The sequence below is a fragment of the Lepus europaeus genome, chromosome 19 (assembly GCF_033115175.1).
Source record: "Lepus europaeus isolate LE1 chromosome 19, mLepTim1.pri, whole genome shotgun sequence".
NCBI lineage: Eukaryota > Metazoa > Chordata > Mammalia > Lagomorpha > Leporidae > Lepus > Lepus europaeus.
The window spans coordinates 6,002,447-6,023,221 of NC_084845.1; the positions used below are offsets into that span (position 1 = coordinate 6,002,447).

The following is a 20,775-nucleotide window of genomic DNA, read 5'->3' on the forward strand; positions in this document are numbered from 1 at the left end:
GCGGGGAGCCCCGCCCTCCGCCCGGAGGCGTGTCCCTCCGGTGACGTCACGGCGCGAGCTGCTTCTGTGACGTCATCGAGCCCCGTCTCGCCCGCGGTGACTTCACAGTGCTCGCGGCCCTGGCTCTCGCCTCCTGCCCCGTCTCCTCCCTCTGCCCCCGCCGGGGGTGGGGGGCGTTGCGATGAAGCGGGGGCGCGAGCCTGAGCTGGGCCCCGGCGGAGCAGGTGCGGTGGCCAGGAGGGGCTGGAGCGGGGCCTAGGCGGGATGGGGCCGGCCCTGCGCAGACAGCCGACGCCCGTGGCCGCAGCCCCCTGGCATAGACCCCCGACCTCCGCCCGTCCAGGCCGCCCCCTGGAGCCAGCCTTCCCCTCGGGCCGTCCCGGGCGGCTGCAGCGCCACCTCCTGAGCGGTGAGTTCGAGCAGCTGCGCGACTTCCCCATCTTTGAGAGCAACTTCGTGCAGGTGTGGAGCCCCGGAGCCCCCGGCCACCTCCTGACTTGGGGGCGGCCCCTGTCCTCCCTGCTCCTGACCTCCCCCCCCACGTGACCCATTCCTGACCACCAGCCCCCTGCGGGACCTCTGACCCCGCCCAGCCTCCAGCCCTTTGGCTTCTGAGCCCTGGACTTGGCGCCCAGGGGTGCTTGACCTTTAGCGGAGATAACTGACCTCCAGGCGGATTTCCAACTCCCCCGGGTCGTGACCTTCCACCCCACCAAGACTGCTGAGCTCTGTCCCCGCCCCCCTGCCGCCTCTGACTTCTGCCCTCTGGCCCCAGGTGACCCGGTCGGGAGAAGTCGCCAACAAGGTGACCATGGGGGTGGCAGCCTCCAGCCCAGCCCTGGAACTCCCGGACCTGCTGCTGCTGGCGGGCCCTGCCAAGGATGACGGAGAGCTGCAGCTCCTCGGGTGACCGCCCGCCCCCGCCGGGCCGCTCCGGGCGCTTGGGTGGCCGCCGTCGGCCGGGAGAGCAGGGACAGGGGATCCGCAGGGCAGGACTGTCTCACACACACACACACACACACACACGCCGTCTGCAATCCCGAACCGTTTTCTCGCCGCAACCCTCTGGGGTGCTGCTCCCGGCCTGCCCAGGCCCAGGCTGCGCTGGGTCCTTGTTCCGTCCAAGAGGATCTGTCCCACCCGTCAACCTCACCAGCTGCCACTGGGGCGGCGCCGGGGTCTGGAACTGCCCCACCCCCCCCCCTCGCCGACACACCGGCCCCTGGCTTCCGTGAGACCAACCTCCCAAAAGCCAGAGCTGTTGAGGGCGGCAGCGGGCAGGCCCAGCTGGGTGCTCCGCCACACTCCTGCGGGCTGGAGTCTGTGGCCCCGCACGGTTGCACAAACTGTGCCTCCTGGGCCGCCCAGCTGTGTCCCCGCGTTCGCCATTACAACGTGTGTGGGGGTCTGTCCTTGGACGGGGTGTGTCTCCTGGGGCCTGGGTTCTGGCCAAGCTGTCTTCCTGCTAGTGCCTCACCTCCCCTGGAGAATGGGCACAAGAGGAGAGCCCTCCTCCCAGGGCTGCTGGGGGACAGAGGGAGCCAGTGGGACCGCAGGGGCACACCCGTGGCCGTCAGCCGCCATTCTTGGCAGGGAAGGCGCCCGCCGGGGACCCCGGAGCTCTGTCGGCTGTCTTGGAGTTGTGGCCAGTGTGGCGAGGGGCACCAGCATGCCTGAGGTTGCGCACTGGCGAGCGGTGTCTGGGAGATGGGTGCCTCCAGCATGGTGCCAGCCACCCAGGGGAAGTGGCTGCCTGTCCCTGCCGCTGACAGCTTGCGACGTGGGTTCACATCCCAGTCCTGGGACCTGGCTCCCCTCCGTGGACTGTCTCCTGCCCGGCCTGCTTGGACCCTGGGCCGGGCTGCAGGCCCGAGGCCTTTATCTGGGCACCAGGGACGCAGCACTGGACAGAGCCCGGAAGCCCCTGTGTGGCCCCGAGCCTCCTGGGAAGGCAGGCGGAATGAGCGGCAGTTTGTCAGCTAGGGTCAGATGGAGTCGCGCGGGGCAGGGAAGGGCCGAGGGGAGGGTGCAGGTGCAGGTGTGGCTGTGGTGTGCAGAGCCCAGTGGTCCAGGATGGGGGTGGGCGGGAGCGGCGCAGTGCTAAGCGGCACTCTCTGCTGGCCACGTGCAGCGCTGCGCCCACGGGGGAGGCCCGGAGGCGTGGCAGCTGTCGAACCAGCACACGGAAAATTCTAAGTTTTTTTTTTTTTTTTGCAACGACCACAACCGGAGGCGGCGAAGGCCGGGCGGGGGCGGGGCGGCCGGGGGCGGGGCCGAGCCTGAGGCCGCTCCTCCCCCGCCCAGGCTGTTCCCCCTGCAGTTCGTGCAGCTCTTCGTGCACGACGAGCGCCGCTGCCAGCTCAAGGTCAAGTTCTGCACCGGCCGCGCCTTCTACCTGCAGCTGCGCGCGCGGCCCGAGGCCCGCGAGCGGGAGTTCGGCCGCTGGGTGCGGCTGCTCTACCGCCTGCGCTTCCACGCGGCGCACGGAGCCGTGCCGTTCACGCGGGGGAGCTGGGCGCTGGGCGCCGACGACAGCGAGGACGAGGACGAGGACGAGGACGGGGGCTGCGCGGCCTGCGCCGAGGTGCGGAGCGGGGCCTGGCGGGGGCGGGACCTGGGCGGAGAGTGAGTCGGGGGCGGGGCCTGGGCGGAGAGAGAGGCGGGGGCGGGGCGGGCGGGCCTGCGCCGAGGTGCGAAGCGGGGCCTGGCGGGGGCGGGGCCTGCTCGGGGAGCGGGCTTGGCTGGGGCGGGGCCTGAGCGGGGCGGGGCGGGGCCTGGCGGGGGCGGGGCCTGAGCGGAGAGTGGGGCGGGGATGGGCGGGCCTGCGCCGAGGTGCGGGGCGGGGCCTGGCGGGGGCGGGGCCTGCTCGGGGAGCGGGCTTGGCTGGGGCGGGGCGTGGCCTGGGCGGAGAGTGAGGCGGGGCCTGGTGGGGGCGGGGCCTGGGCGGAGAGTGAGGCGGGGGAGGGGCGGGCGGGCCTGCGCCGAGGTGCGGGGCAGGGCCTGGCGGGGGCGGGGCCTGCTCGGGGAGCGGGCTTGGCTGGGGCGGGGCGTGGCCTGAGCGGAGAGTGGGGCGAGCCTTCTGGGGGCGGGGCCTGGCCAGCTGGCAGGGGCAGGGCCTGGACGCCTGGCAGGGGGTGAGGTCTGACCGTCTGGCTGGGGCTGGGACTGAGAAGACAGGACCCCCGCCCCCACCCCCACCGCGAGGCAAGCCTTCTGAGAAACGGGCTCTCTCCCCCTCTCCCTCCCTCCCTCCCTCCCTCTCTGCAGCTTCAAGACACGGAAGCCAGACTGGACCCACTGACCTCAGAACTCTGGGGACTCTGATTGCACCCGCACCCTCTGAGCTGTCAAAGGACCGGGGACCCAGGCCCCTGCCGCGAGAGCCAGATCGGGGGGCAGGCGTTCGTCAGCCGCCGTCCGCCCTGGGACTCAACGCGCCAGTCACCAGCGGTGTGGTCTCGGGCCGTCCGGCTGCCCGCACCACCACGGAGACCCGGCGCTGCCTTGGGACACAGCCTGCCCAGGCTGGCCTCTGCTCCTGACTCACCGGGGCTGCCATTGCGCCAGCTTGTGTCCTCACTCCCTCTTGGTGGTGAGCGTGGCAGGGCTGTCCCCACATGGCCCGGGGTTCACCCTCACCAGCCCGAGGGCGCCTCACTAAAATAGCTGTTTCGCAGTGGTGGCCTCTCGGGGCCTGTTTCGCCGGGGCTGTCACTCCCCCTCCCCCTCCCAAAGGACCCCCTGGAAGCCGGAGCCGCGGGTTCAAGGACAGACACCGGGAGTCATAGTCTACACTATTATATTCTCAGCGATGACTCTGGGAAGGAGAGTTCCGTCGGGGCTGGGGTTAGGACCGTGCAGCCAGCTGGGGGGCAGGCGGGCGCGGCTCTCACTGCGGCACTGCGGAGGGGAGAGAGAGGCGGTCAGGGGGAGCTCCGCGTGTGACCAGCAGGGGGCGCCCGATGCCGCCCGCGGTCACTGCCCTCTGGTTCCCAGGGTGGGGACAGTCAAAGGGGCGGCAGAATGGCAGCAGGGGCGGGGGGCGGGGGCTTGCAGGAGGCCGGGTCGGCGGCGGCGGCGGGCCGCTGGGGGCCTGCCCAGCGGCCTCCATGCGGAGCCATGACTGGCCGGAGGCCGCGGCCCATGCGTCCAGCAGCCAGCTCTGGGGGGCCTCAGGCCGGGGGCGCCCTCACCTCGGACGTCCAGCCTGCACTCGGCCAGCGCCTCCCCCAGCTCGTTGACGGCGCGGCAGGAGTAGGTGCCCGCGTCGAAGGGCGAGGGCCGGCGAATGTTGAGCGTCAGCACCCCCTGGTGGTTGGTCATCAGGAACTTGGGGTCTTCGTGGATCTCCACCTTGTTCTTCATCCAGACCACCTTGGGCTGTCGGGGGGAGGGGGCGTCACGGGACACGCGGGGCCCGGGCAGAATGGGGCGACCACCTGCTGTTCCGGGGCGCCTGCCACTGGCCACCCCGCCTCCCAGGGCAGCGGTGGGGGCCTCCCCCTCCGCCGCTCAGACCCCGCGGCCCCTCGTCCAGTTCTGAGCTCTCAGGTCACCTCCTGGCCCCTGCTGCTCACGCCTCAGCGCCCCGGGGGTGACTTCACGGCCCCCACTGACCCCTTCACCCAGCATGGAGAAAGCCTAGGGCAATGTCGACGGACGCAAGGTGTGAGTGAATGAAAGAGTGAGGTGAAGGAACGGAGTGAATGAGTGGATTTCCGGCTCTGGGAGCCCTGCCGACCTGCACAGCCCCGGGGCCACAGCCAACGGCAGCCACGGATTTTGCGTGAGCAAATGTTCACGGCCCCCGATCCAATAAAACTTTATTGGGAGGGGAAGCAAGTGGCAGGCGGACTTGCCCCACGGGCGGTCGCTTGCTGGCCCCCGGGGTTGGCGTGGGTCCCGGGAGCTCGGGTTGCAGCGCCCACAGCGCACCTGCCTGTCCGACCCCCCACTGTGAGGGCCTGCCAGGGGCTGGGCGCTTGTCTGGGGAGAGTGACAGGGGCGGGGCCCAGAGCCGCGGGGTGCGCAGAGACCCCACCCGCCCAGGACCGGCCTCCCCGCACCTTCGGGTGGCCCCGCACGGCGCAGTTGAGGGCGGCGGCGTAGCCGGCCACCACCACACGGTCAATCAGGGGTGTCAGGAACTTGGGCGGCGACCGGAAGTCGTGCTCCTTGTACTCAAACGGCTTGAAGGTGATGCCTGGGGGGCGGAGGAGGGGTGACCGCACGCTCCGGGCGGGCAGGGGGCGGGGGCAGGGGGCGGGAGCTGGGGGCGGGGCGGGGGCGGGAGCTGGCGGCTGGGGCAGGGGGCGGGGCAGGGCCCGCCCACCCCGCCCGCGGCACCTGTCTTGAGGATGTGCGCCGTGTTCTTGGAGACGCCGGGCGAGTCGCTGAGGCCGCAGATGTTCTCGGTGTACACGCGGAAGTAGTACTCGTTGCCCACGATGAGGTCGGACACGGTGCAGCTGGTGTGGCGGTTGTGCTCGTACACGGTGAACCACTCCTGGCGCCGGCGGGGGAGAAGCGGGGCCGCGGGCGCTAGGAGACCAGGCCGCCCGCCCCGCCCAGGGCCCGCGCGCCGCGCCGCCCGCCCACCCCGGACTCCCGCGCACCATGGTCTTCTTGTCCGCCTTCTGCACGAAATACCCGGTGATCTCGCTGTTGCCGTTGTCCTTGGGCGGCTGCCACTCCACCAGCGCGTTCGTGCCCCACACCTCCTTCACCATCACGTTCTCCGGCGGCCCTGCCTTCTCTGCAAGGGTCCGGGCGTCCAGCGCAGCCCCGCGCCCGCCCCGGCCCTAACACCCTCCGGGGCCTCCCTCTCCCGGCGGCCACGCCCCTAAGAGGACCCGCCCTAGGCCACGCACCGCCCTAACACCCTCTGGGGCCACCCTCGCCCCCGCTGGCAACGCCCATCGAGGCCACGCCCCCGAAAGGACCCGCCCTAGACTGTGCCCCGCGATGGCCCAACCCTAGACCACGCCCCCACCGAGACCAGGACCAATGGAGGCCCCGCCGCCCCTAGACCACGCCCCGCGATGGCCCACCCCGAGACCACGCCCTAAGAGGCCCTGCCCCCACTGAGACCAGACCCAATGGAGGCCCCGCCGCCCTGGCCACGCCCTGAGAGGCCCCGCCCCCACCGAGACCAGGCCCAATGGAGGCCCCGCCGCCCTGGCCACGCCCGGGCCCGCCCAGCCGCTCACCCACGACGCGGATGCGGACGGTGGCCGTGTCTTTCATGTTCTCGATCTGCACGCTCAGCTCGTACTCGCCCGAGTCAGAGCGCGCCGCCTCGCGCACGAAGAACACCGTGTCGAAGTCGCTGGTGCGCACGTGCACGCGGGAGGTGTCCACGGGGGCCCCGCCCTTGGTCCACACCACCTGGGGCCGGGGCTTTCCCTGTGGGGAGGGCGGCAGGGGTCGTGGCGCTGCACCCGCGCGGGGCGGGGCGGGCGGGGCGGGGGCCCGGACCAGCGCGCACCTGGAAGGGGATGACCAGGTTGATGTGTTCTCCCACTTTGCGCACGAAGGTCTGGCGGAGATGCCGGGGGAGCCGGATCTTGGGCTGCTCTGGGGGCCCGACACAGGGAGGGGACGTCCCGTGACCACCAGGCGGTCTGGGTGGCCCCGTCGATGCCCCCGGGGGGGCGGGGGCAGGTTCACTCACCCACGATCTCCCGGATGGTGACCGGCTGGGCCAGGGTGGCCGGCTCGCTGCGGCCCGCGATGTTGACCCCGATGACGCGGAAGAGGATCTTGGCTCCTGTCGGGAGGCCCTTGACGGTGAAGCCGCAGCGCTCCACGGGCTCCTTGTTGGCCGGGATCCACTCGTCAGCTGCGGGAGAGCAGCCACAGGGCGGCCTCGCGGCCTGGCTCCCAGCCCCCCGCGCCCCCCGCACTCCTGGCCACAGCAGCCGCAAAGGCGCCCGGCTTCTGGTGGCGGCAGGTGCGTCGGCCTCCGTGCTGTCCCCATTTCAGGGATGGGAAGACTGAGGCCGACAGGTGCAGGGGCTGCTGAGATCACACAGCTGGAGGAGGCGGGCCGGGGTAGGGAGGGTGGCTCCGTGTGGGGGTGCAGTGGGAGGAGCTGGGGTGTCTGGGGCGGCAGTCGGAGCTGTCAGATTCCTGCCTCTGGTTCACGGATGTCTGTGACGCGGGTTCACGCCGCGAGCCAACGTGGGCAGAGCAAACCCGGACAGCCCCAGCTCTGCCCCCCACCCCGCCTCTCCATGCACCGCCCCCCACCGGCACCACTGACCCTGCAGGCAGAGGACGCTCTGGCCCAGGGTCACAGAGTTAGAAAGCACGGGGGCAGGAGCGGAGCCCAAAGCCGCCTGACCGGGAGGCCCAGGCTGTGGTGTCCAGGTGACCGCGGCGGTCCTGCCCGGGTCCGAGCCATCTCCACAGCCGGGGCGCTGGACCCGGCATGCAGTCGGCACTCAATGAATGGTCGGTGGAGGACGGCGGGCGGGTTCAGTGTGTGGAAATAATGGGTGGTGGGCGGACAGGGAGGGAGGCGACAGACAGATGTCCGGGGGGCGGATGGCGACGGGAGGAAAGATGGCCGTGAAGACACAGATGTGTGGGTGAGAACCCGTTACTGGATGGACAGAGGGCTGGGTGGCCCGGGGTGGTGTCTGATGGATGGACGGATGGATGGACGGGCGTGCGAGGGGAATGTTAGTTGGGCGTGTAAACGCACAGAAGCAGGGAATGGTGGGTGGGTGACAAGTGATTGGAGCGGACAGGACAAATCAGGGCAGGGAGGAAGAGAGGACACGCTGGTCACTGGGCGCCTGGCCCCGCCCCTCCTGTCCCCAGGCTCCGCCCCCGGGCCCGCCTCCAGCCTCGGGGCCACTCACAGCCTTCCACGCAGTACTCCACCAGGTAGCCGTCAATGCCACCGGCCCCGATCCGGTCCGGGGGCCTCCACTTGAGGGTCGTGGTGGTGTCAGTCACGTCCTCCACCATCAGGTGCTGGGGGGCACTCGTGGGAGCTGTGAGGATGGGGGGGTGGTCAGGGGTCAGCCTGGTAGGTCAGAGGTCACCAAGAGCAGCCGGTCCATGGTCGCTGGGTCGGGGGCAGTCAGGAGGATGGGAGTGGGGAGCCTAGGGTTGGAAGTCCAGTCTGTGGGGTCAGCTCAGAGGTTGCGGATGGGGGGCCGAGGGGCGTTACCGATGGGCATGAAGGGCTTGGTGTTCATGCTGGGCTGGGAGACCCCGATGGCGTTGACGGCGAACACCCGCATCTCGTAGAGGACGCCCTCGATCATCTTGGTGGACTCGTAGGTGGTCTCCGTGAAGACCTCGAAGTTGAGCTTCATCCAGCGCTGAGAGCCCTTCTTCTTCCGCTCCAGGAGGTACCCTGCGGGCCCCGGGCAGGGAGAGCAGCGGTCACTGCCGAGCCAGTGCGAGAGGCCGAGATGCTCAGGGGGCCCCAGGGCGCTCAGGGGCTGCCGTCCCAGGGTCAGGAATCCAGAGGGGACCAGGGGCTACAGAAGACCCCCAGCCAGGGCCACAGGGACAGACCAGGAGGCAGGGGAGGGGCGGAGGCGAAGTGGGAGGGGACACTCGAACACTCACCGGTGACCGGCTGCCCCCCGTCGTACTTGGGAGGATCCCAGACAAGGATGGCCCAATCCTCTCCAACGGAGGTGATCCGCACAGCCTCTGGGGGGTCTGGGACATCTGGTGGGGGCAGGGTGGGGTGGGCGGGAGGAGTCAGATGGCCCCCCGTGGCCTCGGGGAGCCAGCCCCCGCCCCGTCCCCTGGGCCTCGCTGCTCACCCACAACCCGCAACATGATGGTGGCCACGTCCTCGCCCGCCGGGTTGGTGACCTTGATGGTGTAGCGGCCCTCGTCCCCCCGCTCCGCGCTCTCGATCACGAAGCTGCTGCTGTCGGGCCGCTGCTCAATGCGGACCCTGCCCTCGGTGACGGTGAACACCTGGACACAGCACCAGGGCCTTGCCGGAGCTGAGCGCATCCCCCAGGGTTCCCCCCGCGTGGCACAGGGCCCTGCAGCGGGCCCAAGACGCTCTCCAGACCCCAGATTCAGCCCCCGCATCGCCCACCCGGAATTCAACATGCCACCCGATCTCGTGCCCAAGATGTTGCGAGACTGCTCCCGGCGCCAGCCACATTTTATATCCTTACTGATCCCTTAGGGACCATCACCCTTGGGCAACCTCTTCCAGGAAGCGTTCCTGGCTGCCCCCAGACAACAGTGGCGTCTCCATAGCCCCATCCCCCGGGACCGTGGCTGGGCACGTCTGCCTCTGGCCAAGAGTGCAGACTCTCGGAGCAGGGGCTGCGTCTGCTTCATGGCTGCCCCCTCAATGCCGCGCGTGGGGCCGGGCATGGAGGGGGCCTCAGGGGACGCTTGTGGAGTGGATGAGTGAGTGAGCAGTGCACCGAGTCTGCATTTCACAGAGGCAGGGGGAAGACATGAAAGACTGGCTTCTCCCAGGGCCTGGGGCACGCAAGGGGAAAGCGTGGGCAGGCGGGCAGGTGTATGGACAGGTGAGTGGGTGATGGGTGGATGCATGGATGGGTGGGCAGGTGGATGGATGGATGGGTGGGGTGGGTGAGTGGATGGGTGGACCAGTAGGCTTCTGAATATATAGAGGAAGTTAGATAGATAAAGAATGTATAGGTGGGTGGGTAACGGATTGACTGACAGGCACATGGACAACTGGACAAGTGACGGGATGGGTGGATGAGTTCCTGGGTGGCTGCACGGGCTGACTGACAGGTGAGTCCTCTCGGTGCGAGTGCCCACCACCTGCCGGACTGACACAAGGTGATGCACAGAGCTAAGAAAGAGAATGACCCCGGCCCAGGGAGCCTGCCCACCTCATCTTCCTTCATCCAGGTGGCCACAGGAGGGGGCTCCCCTGTGATGGACACATCCAGCCTCAGCTTGTTCCCGGCCACGACCACGATGGCATTATCTGAGGTCTTCCCGGAGCAGTCCAGGTGGATCTTCGGTGGCTCTGGAGGCAGAGTGGACAGGAGGGGATGTTTGGTGGGTGACAGGTGGATGATCCCCCGAGGCCCCCCAAGGAGCAGTTCCAGCAGCAGCGTAAGCCCCAGCCCCAGCCCTCCTCCCGCTGCGCCCGGCTGAGCAGCAGGACCTGGGCCCCTACCTTGCTTGGGCACGTACTCCACCTTGATCTCTGCAAGGCCAAGACTTCCGGTCAGGTGTGCGCCCCACCCCCTCCACAGGCGCCGGCAGGCACCCTGGGAATGAGGGACGGGGACGCCAGGGGGAGGTTTCGGGCCCATGAACCACCCACCCCTCCCCCGGGGACCTCCTCAGCACCTCTGTCTCCCTCCAGGCTCTCATCAACTCCGCCCTCCACCCCAGACACTCGCTGTCACCCTCTCTGTACAATGGGGGACCCTGGGCCTAGGGGGGAGGCGCCTGGGGGTTCTGCAGCCCTGGGGGACGAAGGGGCGTCTTCACCCAGGAAGTTGAGCTTGGCCGACAGGGACAGGGCATAGCCGTCGGGCACAAAGGTGTAGTCGCCCTCGTCCTCAGGCCGGACGTCGTCAATCACCAGCTTGTGGAACCTGCAGCGTGGGGGGCAGGGCAGGGATGGCGCGGGGCCCGCACAGGACACTCTGCCACGCCCACTTTGGTCCAGGGCTTTGGGACTTTGCAGCCTCAGACGGAACCCTACTTCCTAGCTGTGCAACCCAGGGCCAGTCACCTGACCCCTCTGTGCCTGCGTGTCTCCATCCATGTGACAGGGGTGAGGTCACCAGCGGCCATGCCAGGGTGAGTCCCCTGGTCTGCAGAGCCCCTGGCCCATTACCCAGCTCACAGCAAGTGCCCACATCACACAGTGGTCACGGGGCGGCACGGGCACGATGGCCAGGAACACGCAAGGGGAGGGCGTGGAAGTGGTGGCTGCAGTGGCGGGGGTCCCGCCCCACCTCCTCTGCTTTCCCTGGCTGCCCCTCCCCCCGGGGTAGCCTGTTCCCCAGCATGGCCACAGGAGCCCCTCACCCCTGACTGCACCCTTGCAATGGGATCTCATAGCATCCCCCACCCCTTGAGGCTCCACCGGCCTGGGGCTGACACCAGGACAGAGGTGACCCGGGACAGTCCCCAGTCTAAGCCACAGAGGGCTTGCTCCTTCACGTCTCTCTCTGGGACCTCTGCCAGAACATGCCAGGCTCGCCTGCTGCAGGACCAGAGCGGCCGCCACTTAGGGCCAGAGAGCCCTCTCACCGGCCGCAGGGACACCGCACTGCTCCCTGAGCAGCCCCGACCCACCTGCCGTGGACAGAATCCACTCCCGTCTTTCCGAGTGGCAATTCAGTTGTATCTGTCTGGCACCCAAACCATGCTCCCTGTGCAGCCACGCCCCTACCCTGCGACCACGCCCCTACAGCCACGCCCCTACCTGCGACCACGCCCCTGCAGCCGCGCCCCTATCCCGCGACCACACCCTCCTTCAGCTTCCTCCCACCAGCAGTCACGCCCCCTGAAGCCACGCCCCACACTGGCAGTCATGCCCCCAGCCAGGACCACCTGAAGCCACGCCCACCAGACGGCCCCGCCCCCGGGCCGGCAGCCCTGCCCGTCGGCTCACCGCCCCACGTGGGAGATGGTGATCCTCTTGCTGGGCCGCACTTCCACCCCGTTCTTGTACCACTTGCCCGTCACCTTCTCGTCTGACACCTCGCACTTGAACACGGCCTGCTCCGAGGCCTTGACCGTGAGGTCCGCGATGTCCTGCAGCACCTCCAGCTGTTTCTCTGGCCGAGGAGAGAAACGAGGGGACCCTCAGGCCCAAGTGCGCCGGGCTCTCGCGGGCAGAGACACAGCAGGCGAGGAGGCCCCGTGGGAAGTGGACATGGCCCTGAGGAGCCCCAGGGCGGTGGGGTGGGGCTGGCAGGGGCGCAGCAGAGGGGCCTGGGGGGGGCTGTGCAGGCTGCGCTGGCCGGGCGAGGACCCGTACCAAGGGTGTGCGTGTGTGTGACGGGCAGAGCTGTCGCCAGGGGCACAGGCACAGACACCCAGCTCAGGGCACCCCGCAGGGTGGGGCGGGGCAGGGGACGCTGGGAAGAGGCCGGGCCAGGCCCCGCAGGTGCGCTCCCGGGGCGGGGCCGGTACCTTCCACGATGAGCTCGGCCTCGCACTGGCCACCGTTGGTCATGACCTGGTAGCGACCCCGGTCCTCCAGGTTCACCTCCGAGAAGATGAGGATGTGCCGTTTCCCGTCTTTCTTGAAGCGGTAGTTGGACTTGAAGGAGCCCTCACGCGTCAGCTCCACGCCGTCCTTCATCCTGGGCGGGGGGAGTGCAAGGGGCGGGGCCCGGGCGTCACCTCCTCCGGGAAGCCACCCCTGACCTCTTGAGTCCCTTCCTCCCACTGGAAAGCTGGCAGAGCACCCCATCACTGCCCCTTGCACACCCACGCCAAGACAGGCCTTCTGCGTTTCCTGGTGTCTGTCACGCCGATCGCCTGCACACCCACCGCCAACTTCCCATATCAGACACGCCACGAGGCAGGTGCCATGCTACTCTTACTCTCTCTAATACTCAGATGAGTGGTACTGCACAGCAGGAGCCACCAAGTGCGTGCTGGGTGGGTGGACAGAGGAACCGACGGACAGGCAGACGGTGGGTGGCTGGGGGAGTGGGTGGATGGGTGGGTGGGTGGATGGATGGGTGGGTGGATGGGTGGACCAAGGGATGAGTAACTGGTCAGATTGTTGAACAAATGTTTGACAAAACAGCAGAGATCAGGAATCGGGCCCTGAGGAGGATGGGGTGGACGGGTGTCAAGTTCTAGCGCGAGGCCATGGCTACCGGGACAGAGCCAGAGAGGCTGAGGTCTCTGGGGATGACCGGGAACGGCCAGGACTCTCCCAGGGTGTCCCGGGGTCCGAGGCCAGAGCTGAGGGAGAGCGGGGCTGATGGTGACGGGCACTCACCACATGACCTGGGCGCCTTCTTCCGACACCTCCACCGACATTTCCACCCGGTCGCCCACAAACACCTGCTGGTCCTCCAGGGGGGTGATGATCAGGACGGGCGGCTCTGCGGGCGGGGGCGGGAGGGCGGTGGCTGCAGGCCCGCTGGGCAGCCCGGGCCCCAGCCTCACAGGCCCCCTCCACAGCCCACGCCCCGGCCTCGCAGGCCCACTGGGCAGCCCGGGCCCCGGCCTCGCAGGCCCCCTCCGCAGCCCACGCCCCAGCCTCACAGGCCCCCTCCACAGCCCACGCCCCGGACTCGCAGGCCCACTGGGCAGCCCAGGCCCCGGCCTCGCAGGCCCCCTCCACAGCCCACGCCCCGGACTCGCAGGCCCACTGGGCAGCCCGGGCCCCAGCCTCGCAGGCCCCCTCCACAGCCCACACCCCGGCCTCGCAGGCCCCCTCCACAGCCTACACCCTGGACTCACAGGCCCCCTCCACAGCCCCTGCCCTGGCCTCGCAGGCCCCCTCCACAGCCCATGCCCCGGCCTCGCAGGCCTGCTGGGCAGCCCCCGCTCTGGCCTCGCTGCGGCCGCGGCCTGCCTCACCTCTGACGAAGAGCTCCGTGAAGCACTTCTCGTCGTTGACCACCACCTCGTAGGCGGCGTCGTCGGCCAGCGTGCACTTGTTGATGGTGAGAATCCGCTTCTTGCCCACATTCTCAAACACGTACCTGGTGCAAAGGTCTCACCTCAGCCCGGACACGGGGCACGGGGCACGGGGCACGGGGCGTCGGCCCAGCCCTGGCACACGTCTGCCCGGCCATTCTGAGGCCACGTCCGGCGGCTGTTATTGGAGGAACCACCGTGGACACGTCCAATGTCACCCACAGCCACCTTCTACCAGGGTCACACGGCTCCCACCTGGAGAACTACATTTCCCAGCTTCCTTTGTGGCCAGGCCAGACCGGGCCTGCAGCAGGGACCGTGGAATGCAGTAGGCGTGAGCTCATAAACCTAGGTCTGGCCTGCTCTGGACACCCCCATCCCTTCCTCCTGCCACCGGGAACGTGGATGTGCCCGCGACCCGGATGTAATAATATGAATAAGGACAATGCCCCGGGACCGTCCAGTGGAGCAACGTAACCTCTCCCTTAAGCAACGTAACTTTTGATGTCACCCAATGGGATCACTGTGTGACATTCAGAAAACATGGCCAAGGGGAGGAGAAGTCCTACGCCCCACCCACCATCGTCCCACCCAGAGGTCCACCGCCTCGATGTAACCCGTCGTCTAGACCCGTGCAGAACAGGAGCAGGGAGCGAGCTCGCCCGGGGGGCCGTGCCAGGTCAGGGCGGCGCCGGATGGCTTAGCCGCTGTCCATCCGGGGGCTAGGCCAGCTAGTGCCGCGCTAGCTGTGTCCGAGGGGACTTCACCACGGCCGCGGGAGAACAGACGGAGAGGTGCACCTCTTGTGGCGCAAAACCTTTCTGAAACACGGTGTGCGTTTCCCACGCCTCCGACAAAACACGCAGAAAGGCGCAATCCGGACGCCGCGCTCGCGTGCCCACCCCCGCCCATCCGCTCCCCCATGGCGGGCACAGAGCCGGCCTGCTGGTGGCTTTGCATTTGCGTCTCCGTGGTCTGTGCGCCGGGTACAGCTGGGGGAGTGCCCTCGGCGGGTTAGGGGCGGGGAGCGGGGCCCGGTGCCGGCGCCCGGGCTGCGCGCGCACGCATGCGCACACCTACTTGAGGCTTGGCTTGATCTCCTGGCCGTTCTTGAACCACTTGAGCGGCAGGTCGGGGTCACTGATCTCCACCACCAGCTTCACCTTGTTGCCGCGGTCCACCTGGTAGGCGGGGTCCAGCTTCTTGGTGAAGGCTGCGGGTGGAGCGGGCAGGGCGGTCAGCAGCGCGCGGGGCCTCCCTCCCGCCCTCCTTCCCTCCCTCGGGGGCGGGGCGGGGCCGACCTGCGCTCTTCTTGACCTCGACCTTGGCCTTCTTGAGCCGCTTCAGCATGCCGCGCAGGTCGGTGATGCCGTACTGGAAGGCGATGCGCTCGTACTCGCTCTTCTTGGCCCCCTTCAGGAGCTCCCAGACCTCCGGGGGGATGCCAAGGTCATCGTCGTCCTTCTTCTTCTTCTTCTCCTCCTCCACCACCACCTCCCTGAGGGCCGCGGCAGGGGAGAGGAGGCAGGGGTCTCCGTCTGCGCGGGCTGTGCGCTGGGCCAAGGCCCCATCTCTCTCTCTCCCTGAGCCGGATGCCCTCCCACACAGCGGTCGCCCCCGGCTCCGCCAGGGCCCACGCCCTCCAGACTCCTCTTTCAGCCCCCATCTCTTCCCTGCTCGCGGCTCCCCCACACCTCCCTACGCCCTCAGCGGAACCCCCAGCTCAGCCGGGAACCCACGGCCTCGCCTACGGCCCCAGCACGACACCCACCACCATCCAAACCCGGCCCTGGCCTCCGGCTGGCCGCACAGACCCTCTCCTGCCTCCCAGCCTCGCACAGAACCCTCCCTGGCCCTGGTGACGCCACCTCTCTTCCCGATGGAACTCCTCTTCATACCACAAAACCTACTGCCAACGTTCCCGTCTCCATGAGGCCCCACCGGGGCTCCCCCAGAACCATCCGATCACCCCAAGCAGTCTCGACCTCTGTCCCTGGCTGTTGGACCGGACCCAGGTTCCCAGGGCAAGGAGTCACTCAACATCCTGGACCCAGACTGCTGTCCGTCCCCTGACCTCAGCCCCAGAGCCCGGTGGACAGGAGGCCGCAGAGGGTGTTGGGTGATGAGTGAGTGGGGGTTAGTGCAGGTGGATCTTCGGGGAAACGAGGGGAGGAAGGGAACAGAGAGAGAATGGATGAGTGGGGGGCTCGAGACAGTGAGTGCACATTCTGTACTGAGCAGCAGGTGGATGAGATACTGGGGGGCTACACTGATGGATGTCGGGGCAAGGGGTGGACAGGCCAGCCGCGGGGGGTTGGCAAATGTTGATGAAGACGGCCGGGGAAGCAGTGGGCTGCCCGGAGACAGCAAGGGCTCTGTCAGAAAACGGGGTGACCGGGGACTTGGTTCTCAAAATAGGTGAAGGAGTAAGGGACAGAGAGGTGGACCGGACGGTCGTGAGCAAGCGAGGGGACAAGCGTTTCGCTGGACAACGTGGAACTGCCGCTCTTCAACCATTCGACGTATAGATCGTTGGTCTCAGGGAGTCGGATCTAACAGGAAGCTATGAGTAGATGGGCATGGCGGCGGGGCGTGGCGGCGAGAGGCGTGGCTGAGGGAGGGCGTGGCAGTGAGAGGGCGTGGCGGGGGCGTGGCAGTGAGAGGGCGTGGTGGAAGGGCGTGGCGGTGGGAGGCCGTGGTGGCAAGAGGGCGTGGCTGAGGGAGGGCGTGGCGGGGGCGTGGCAGTGAGAGGGCGTGGTGCAAGGGCGTGGCGGTGGGGCGTGGCAGCGAGAGGGCGTGGCGGCAGGAGGGTGCCACCTACTGACGGAGGAACGCCTGGCTACACGGCCAGGGGGAGGAGCACATGGATGATGGAGACCCAGGTGCAGATGGGAAGGCGAACGCATGGGCAGTGGAGGTGGACGGATGCTGCCTCAGTGAGCGGGCGAGCGGCCACCGGAGCGCGTGGGCACGGGGGGTGGGTGAGTTCACGAGGGCGGTGGAGTGGAACGGAGAGCCAGGGTGGGCAGGCGGGAAGACGGGGGTAGCTGAGGGGCTCTGGGGTGGAGGCGTGGTGGGTGGGTGAGTGGCTGGGCGGGTGAATGAGGAGGTGAACTGGGGCCCCGGTGGGAAGGGGGGCGGACGAGAGGATGAGGGGTTTGGGGTGAGCGGGAAGCAGGTGGTTGGCTGTGGGTAGAATATGGGGTCCCTTTAGCTAAATAACAAACACAGAGAAAGGACACGGACGGTGGAAGGGGTGAGCAGGTAGTCCAGGGTGGCCGCGGGGCCGCCCCTCCCTCCCCGGCCCCGGGCTCACCTCTTCTTGAGCAGGCCGCTGAAGTCCAGCTCACCGGCTCCATCCGACTTCGCATCGCCCCTGCGGCCACAGACAGGGCATGGGGACCACGCGGTGCCACCCCGTCGGCCTCGCCCTAGGGTCCGCACTCCCTGCCCTCCCCAACGCAACCTCCCTTCTCCCACATCTCCCCCAACACACACCAAGGCCCTTGACACCAGGGAGGGGCCGGGGCCACTTACGAACGCTTGAAGCTTTCCAGGCTCTGTCCAGAGGCGTCTTGACGGGGCGCTGGGTGGGGGGCCGGGAAGCGAGGGTGAACGCCTCTCCAGGCCTGTGCAATCTCCACTCCCCCCACCCCGGGACCAGCACGGCCTCTCCCCAGGCCTGCACAGCCTCGGCTCCCAGACCAGTTCACACCCGTCTCCATGCCCAGCGGTCTCATTCCCAAGCCCTCCTCACCTGGCTGTAGCACCCCTTCCCCGCCAAGCCCACACACCGTTGCTCTCTAAACCTGGTCCTTTAACCTGGACCTCCTCCCAGCTGGAGTCTCCCTAACCCTCCTCCTAAACCTGCCCACGCACACCCCAGAACCTGAACACTTCCACTCCCAAGTCCAAGCCTGGAGCTCCACTCCCCACCAGCGACCACCGGTGCCCGACACCTGCACCTGCCCGCTAAGCCCGCCCACCGGCGCACCCTCCACGTCCAGGTTGAAGGAGCAGCTGTCACAGAAGTCCTTGGCTTTCACCTCCAGGCGGTAATCCCCGCGGTCCCCCAGCACCACCTTGCAGATGTGCAGCTCCAGCGAGTAGACCTGGAGACGGGGGCGGGGGTGCACTTCTGTAACCACCTCCAAGGCGACACCCGGCCCGGGCCTGACTCTCTTCACACCTTCCTGGCGGCATCCGAGGGCACTGCCCCCGCCCGCCCAGCGTGGCCACCCCCCACCCCGGCTCATGTAGGGCGCCCCCCCCCCCGCCGGCCGCCCTCCGCAGGGCCTCACATTGCTGGCCGCGTCGTGGGTCTCCTTGAAGGAGAACCGGGCCCCGCTCTTGCTGCCCAGCTCCAGCCATTTCCCCTTGAACCACTTGATGGTCGGCTTGGCCGGAAGCTCCTTCCCGTTCAGCTTGGCCGTGATGACCACGTCCTTCCCTGGGGGGGGGGGGCAGGGGCTGGGCAGGAACTCCAGACCCTCCAGGGATAGCAGACCCCAGCCTTCTCCCTCAGACACAGGGTCCAGCCCCAGCCTCCTCCCTCAGACCCAGGGGTCCAGCCCAGCACCTCCTCCCTCAGACACAGGGGTCCAGCCCCCGCCTCCTCCCTCAGACCCAGGGGTCCAGCCCCAGCCCCTCCTCCCTCAGACACAGGGTCCAGCCCCAGCCTCCTCCCTCAGACCCAGGGGTCCAGCCCCAGCCCCTCCTCCCTCAGACCCAGGGGTCCAGCCCCAGCCCCTCCTCCCTCAGACCCAGGGGTCCAGCCCCAGCCCCTCCTCCCTCAGACCCAGGGGTCCAGCCCTAGCCCCTCCTCCCTCAGACCCAGGAGTGCAGCCCCTCCTCCCTCAGACCCAGGGTCCAGCCCCCAGTCCCTCCTCCCTCAGACCCAGGAGTGTGGCCCAGCCTCCTCCCTCAGACACAGGGTCCAGCCCCAGCCTCCTCCCTCAGACCCAGGGGTCCAGCCCCAGCCCCTCCTCCCTCAGACCCAGGGGTCCAGCCCCAGCCCCTCCTCCCTCAGACCCAGGGGTCCAGCCCCAGCCCCTCCTCCCTCAGACCCAGGGGTCCAGCCCTAGCCCCTCCTCCCTCAGACCCAGGAGTGCAGCCCCTCCTCCCTCAGACCCAGGGTCCAGCCCCCAGTCCCTCCTCCCTCAGACCCAGGAGTGTGGCCCAGCCTCCTCCCTCAGACACAGGGTCCAGCCCCAGCCTCCTCCCTCAGACCCAGGGGTCCAGCCCCAGCCCCTCCTCCCTCAGACACAGGGTCCAGCCCCAGCCTCCTCCCTCAGACCCAGGGGTCCAGCCCAGCCCCTCCTCCCTCAGACCCAGGGGTCCAGCCCTAGCCCCTCCTCCCTCAGACCCAGGATCCAGCCCCAGCCCCTCCTCCCTCAGACCCAGGGGTCCTGCCTGGCCCCTCCTCCCTCAGTCCCAGGGGTCAGCCCCAGCCCCTCCCCCCAGGCCCCTCACCAGTCTCCACGGATACGGAGTCTGGCTTCTTCAGGAAAAGCCCCGTGGGCTCCTCGGCAGTGGGGGACTGGTCCTCGGGCGGGGCTTCTGTTTGGAGACAGCATCGGAGGTCTGCACAGGCTGGGGGGGCGCCCCCCGGATGCTGGGAGCAGGGGAGGAGCAGGCCAGCCCTGGTGCCGTGTGGGGGCAGCGGCCGGGCGAGGGTGCAGAGGGCAGCGGGGCGGGGGGACGGGCGCCAGGTGTGCCGGGCAGAGGGAGCGCCACCTCACCTTTGGGGGGCTCTGCAGCAGCCTCCTTGGGGGGCTCTTCTTTGGGGGCATCTTTGCCTTTGGGGGCCTTCTTGGCCGCTGTGCGGGAGGGGCCGACACAGGTGAGTGGCGCCTCCCCCCCAGACCCAGGCGGCCCGGCCCCCACTCCTCCCCGACCCGGCCTAGGTGTAAATTTATCTCTAATCACGAGAGCCTCCGGGGTCAGGTTTCCCTCAGCCCAGGCCACCGGGCCCTGACCTTTTGGGTCCTGGGGGTATAATTAGCTCTCCCCCAGGGGCCGGAAACTGGACACCTGCTGACCACAGCATCCTTCACCTGCCCTGCCCGCTGGCTCGGGCCCACCTAGTGTAGACTGCCCCATGCTGCGGGAGACACTGCCCCCACCCCCGCCCCAAGAAGAGCCCCCGCCTTGCACAAAGAGGACATGGACCAGGCCTGGCCCTCTGCTTCCAGTGCAGGAAGCCCCAGCTCCCGCACAAGACAGCAGCCTGTTCCCCGCGGACGGGAGCCCCTGACCCGCGGCCACGCGCGCCCCCGCCCGTACCCCACGGGGGAAGGCCCAGTCTACAGAATCCTTAGTCATGGAAGCGGCCCAGCCCCCAGCAAGAGCCACACACGGGCAGCACCCCCGCCCCCCAATACAGGCAGAGGCTCCGCCCCACACAGACTCGGGCCCCCACCCCACACGAAGACCCCTCCTCACGCGCCCTCCCAGCCACGCTGGGGAAGGGGCCCCCAGCAGCCACCTGGCTTTGCCTCAGGCATGTCGCCGGCCACTCCCGGCCACTCCTCGGACGGACAGATGCCCTGGGAGGACAGGTGGGCCCCTGAGGGGAGCCCTTTAAGCAGTCCTGAAACTCCCAGGAGGCTCCGGGAGGCCTGGGCTCAGCGCCCCACATTCCCCCAGCATATTCGGAAAGGCGACAAGTAACAGCTGGACGGGGAGATGGCCGCCTGCCACCCCCCGGGAGGAGGGGCTGACAGGCACCTGTATCCGGGGAGGGGGCCAGGGCTGGACCCCGGGTCTGAGGGAGGAGGGGCTGGACCCCCAGGTTTGAGGGAGGAGGGCTGGGGCTGGATCCCTGGGTCTGAGGGAGGAGGGCTGGGCCTGGACCCCTGGGTCTGAGGGAGGAGGGCTGGGGCTGGATCCCTGGGTCTGAGGGAGGAGGCTGGGGCTGGACCCCTGGGTCTGAGGGAGGAGGCTGGGGCTGGATCCCTGGGTCTGAGGGCGGAGGGCTGGATTGGACTCCTGGGTCTGAGGGAGGAGAGGCTAGAGGTGCAGACCCCTGGGTCTGAGGGAGGAGGGCTGTGGCTGCACTCCTGGGTCTGAGGGAGGAGGGCTGTGGCTGCACTCCTGGGTCTGAGGGAGGGGGGCTGTGGCTGCACTCCTGGGTCTGAGGGAGGAGGGCTGTGGCTGCACTCCTGGGTCTGA

At 68.7% G+C, this 20,775-nt stretch overlaps 2 protein-coding genes across 2 annotated transcripts; one reads left to right on the top strand and one right to left on the bottom strand.

Moving 5' to 3' along the window:
* Positions 1 to 64: 64 nt before the first annotated feature.
* On the top strand, positions 65 to 3,881 carry GARIN5A (golgi associated RAB2 interactor 5A). The gene is made up of 4 exons (XM_062177001.1): positions 65 to 462; positions 776 to 906; positions 2,305 to 2,584; positions 3,268 to 3,881. Exons 1-4 carry the CDS (start codon positions 265 to 267, stop codon positions 3,322 to 3,324), a joined length of 666 nt encoding a protein of 221 aa, XP_062032985.1. The 5' UTR covers positions 65 to 264; the 3' UTR covers positions 3,325 to 3,881.
* MYBPC2 (myosin binding protein C2) lies at positions 3,783 to 19,704 on the bottom strand. The gene is made up of 28 exons (XM_062175907.1): positions 19,686 to 19,704; positions 19,344 to 19,421; positions 19,075 to 19,161; positions 17,904 to 18,052; positions 17,597 to 17,714; positions 17,140 to 17,188; positions 16,919 to 16,978; positions 14,904 to 15,100; positions 14,683 to 14,815; positions 13,543 to 13,667; positions 12,956 to 13,061; positions 12,133 to 12,305; positions 11,609 to 11,774; positions 10,474 to 10,580; positions 10,154 to 10,183; positions 9,861 to 10,000; positions 8,793 to 8,952; positions 8,590 to 8,694; positions 8,183 to 8,371; positions 7,869 to 8,003; positions 6,674 to 6,841; positions 6,488 to 6,576; positions 6,210 to 6,405; positions 5,616 to 5,755; positions 5,347 to 5,506; positions 5,067 to 5,203; positions 4,194 to 4,380; positions 3,783 to 3,900 (listed from the first exon to the last, which is right to left on the bottom strand). Exons 1-28 carry the CDS (start codon positions 19,702 to 19,704, stop codon positions 3,890 to 3,892), a joined length of 3,414 nt encoding a protein of 1,137 aa, XP_062031891.1. The 3' UTR covers positions 3,783 to 3,889.
* Between the last annotated feature and the right edge of the window lie 1,071 nt (positions 19,705 to 20,775).

What these genes read in the sequence shown, in the direction of transcription:
- GARIN5A (XM_062177001.1), top strand. Translation starts at nt 265, where the DNA reads ATGGGGCCGGCCCTGCGCAGACAGCCGACGCCCGTGGCCGCAGCCCCC. An exon ending in TTGAGAGCAACTTCGTGCAG is followed by an intron (nt 463 to 775) that starts GTGTGGAGCCCC and finishes CTCTGGCCCCAG; the next exon opens with GTGACCCGGTCGGGAGAAGT. An exon ending in GGAGAGCTGCAGCTCCTCGG is followed by an intron (nt 907 to 2,304) that starts GTGACCGCCCGC and finishes TCCCCCGCCCAG; the next exon opens with GCTGTTCCCCCTGCAGTTCG.
- MYBPC2 (XM_062175907.1), bottom strand. An exon ending in CCTGGATGAAGGAAGATGAG is followed by an intron (nt 8,953 to 9,860) that starts GTGGGCAGGCTC and finishes TGCTGTGTCCAG; the next exon opens with GTGTTCACCGTCACCGAGGG. An exon ending in CAAGCCCTTCATGCCCATCG is followed by an intron (nt 8,004 to 8,182) that starts GTAACGCCCCTC and finishes CCATCCTCACAG; the next exon opens with CTCCCACGAGTGCCCCCCAG.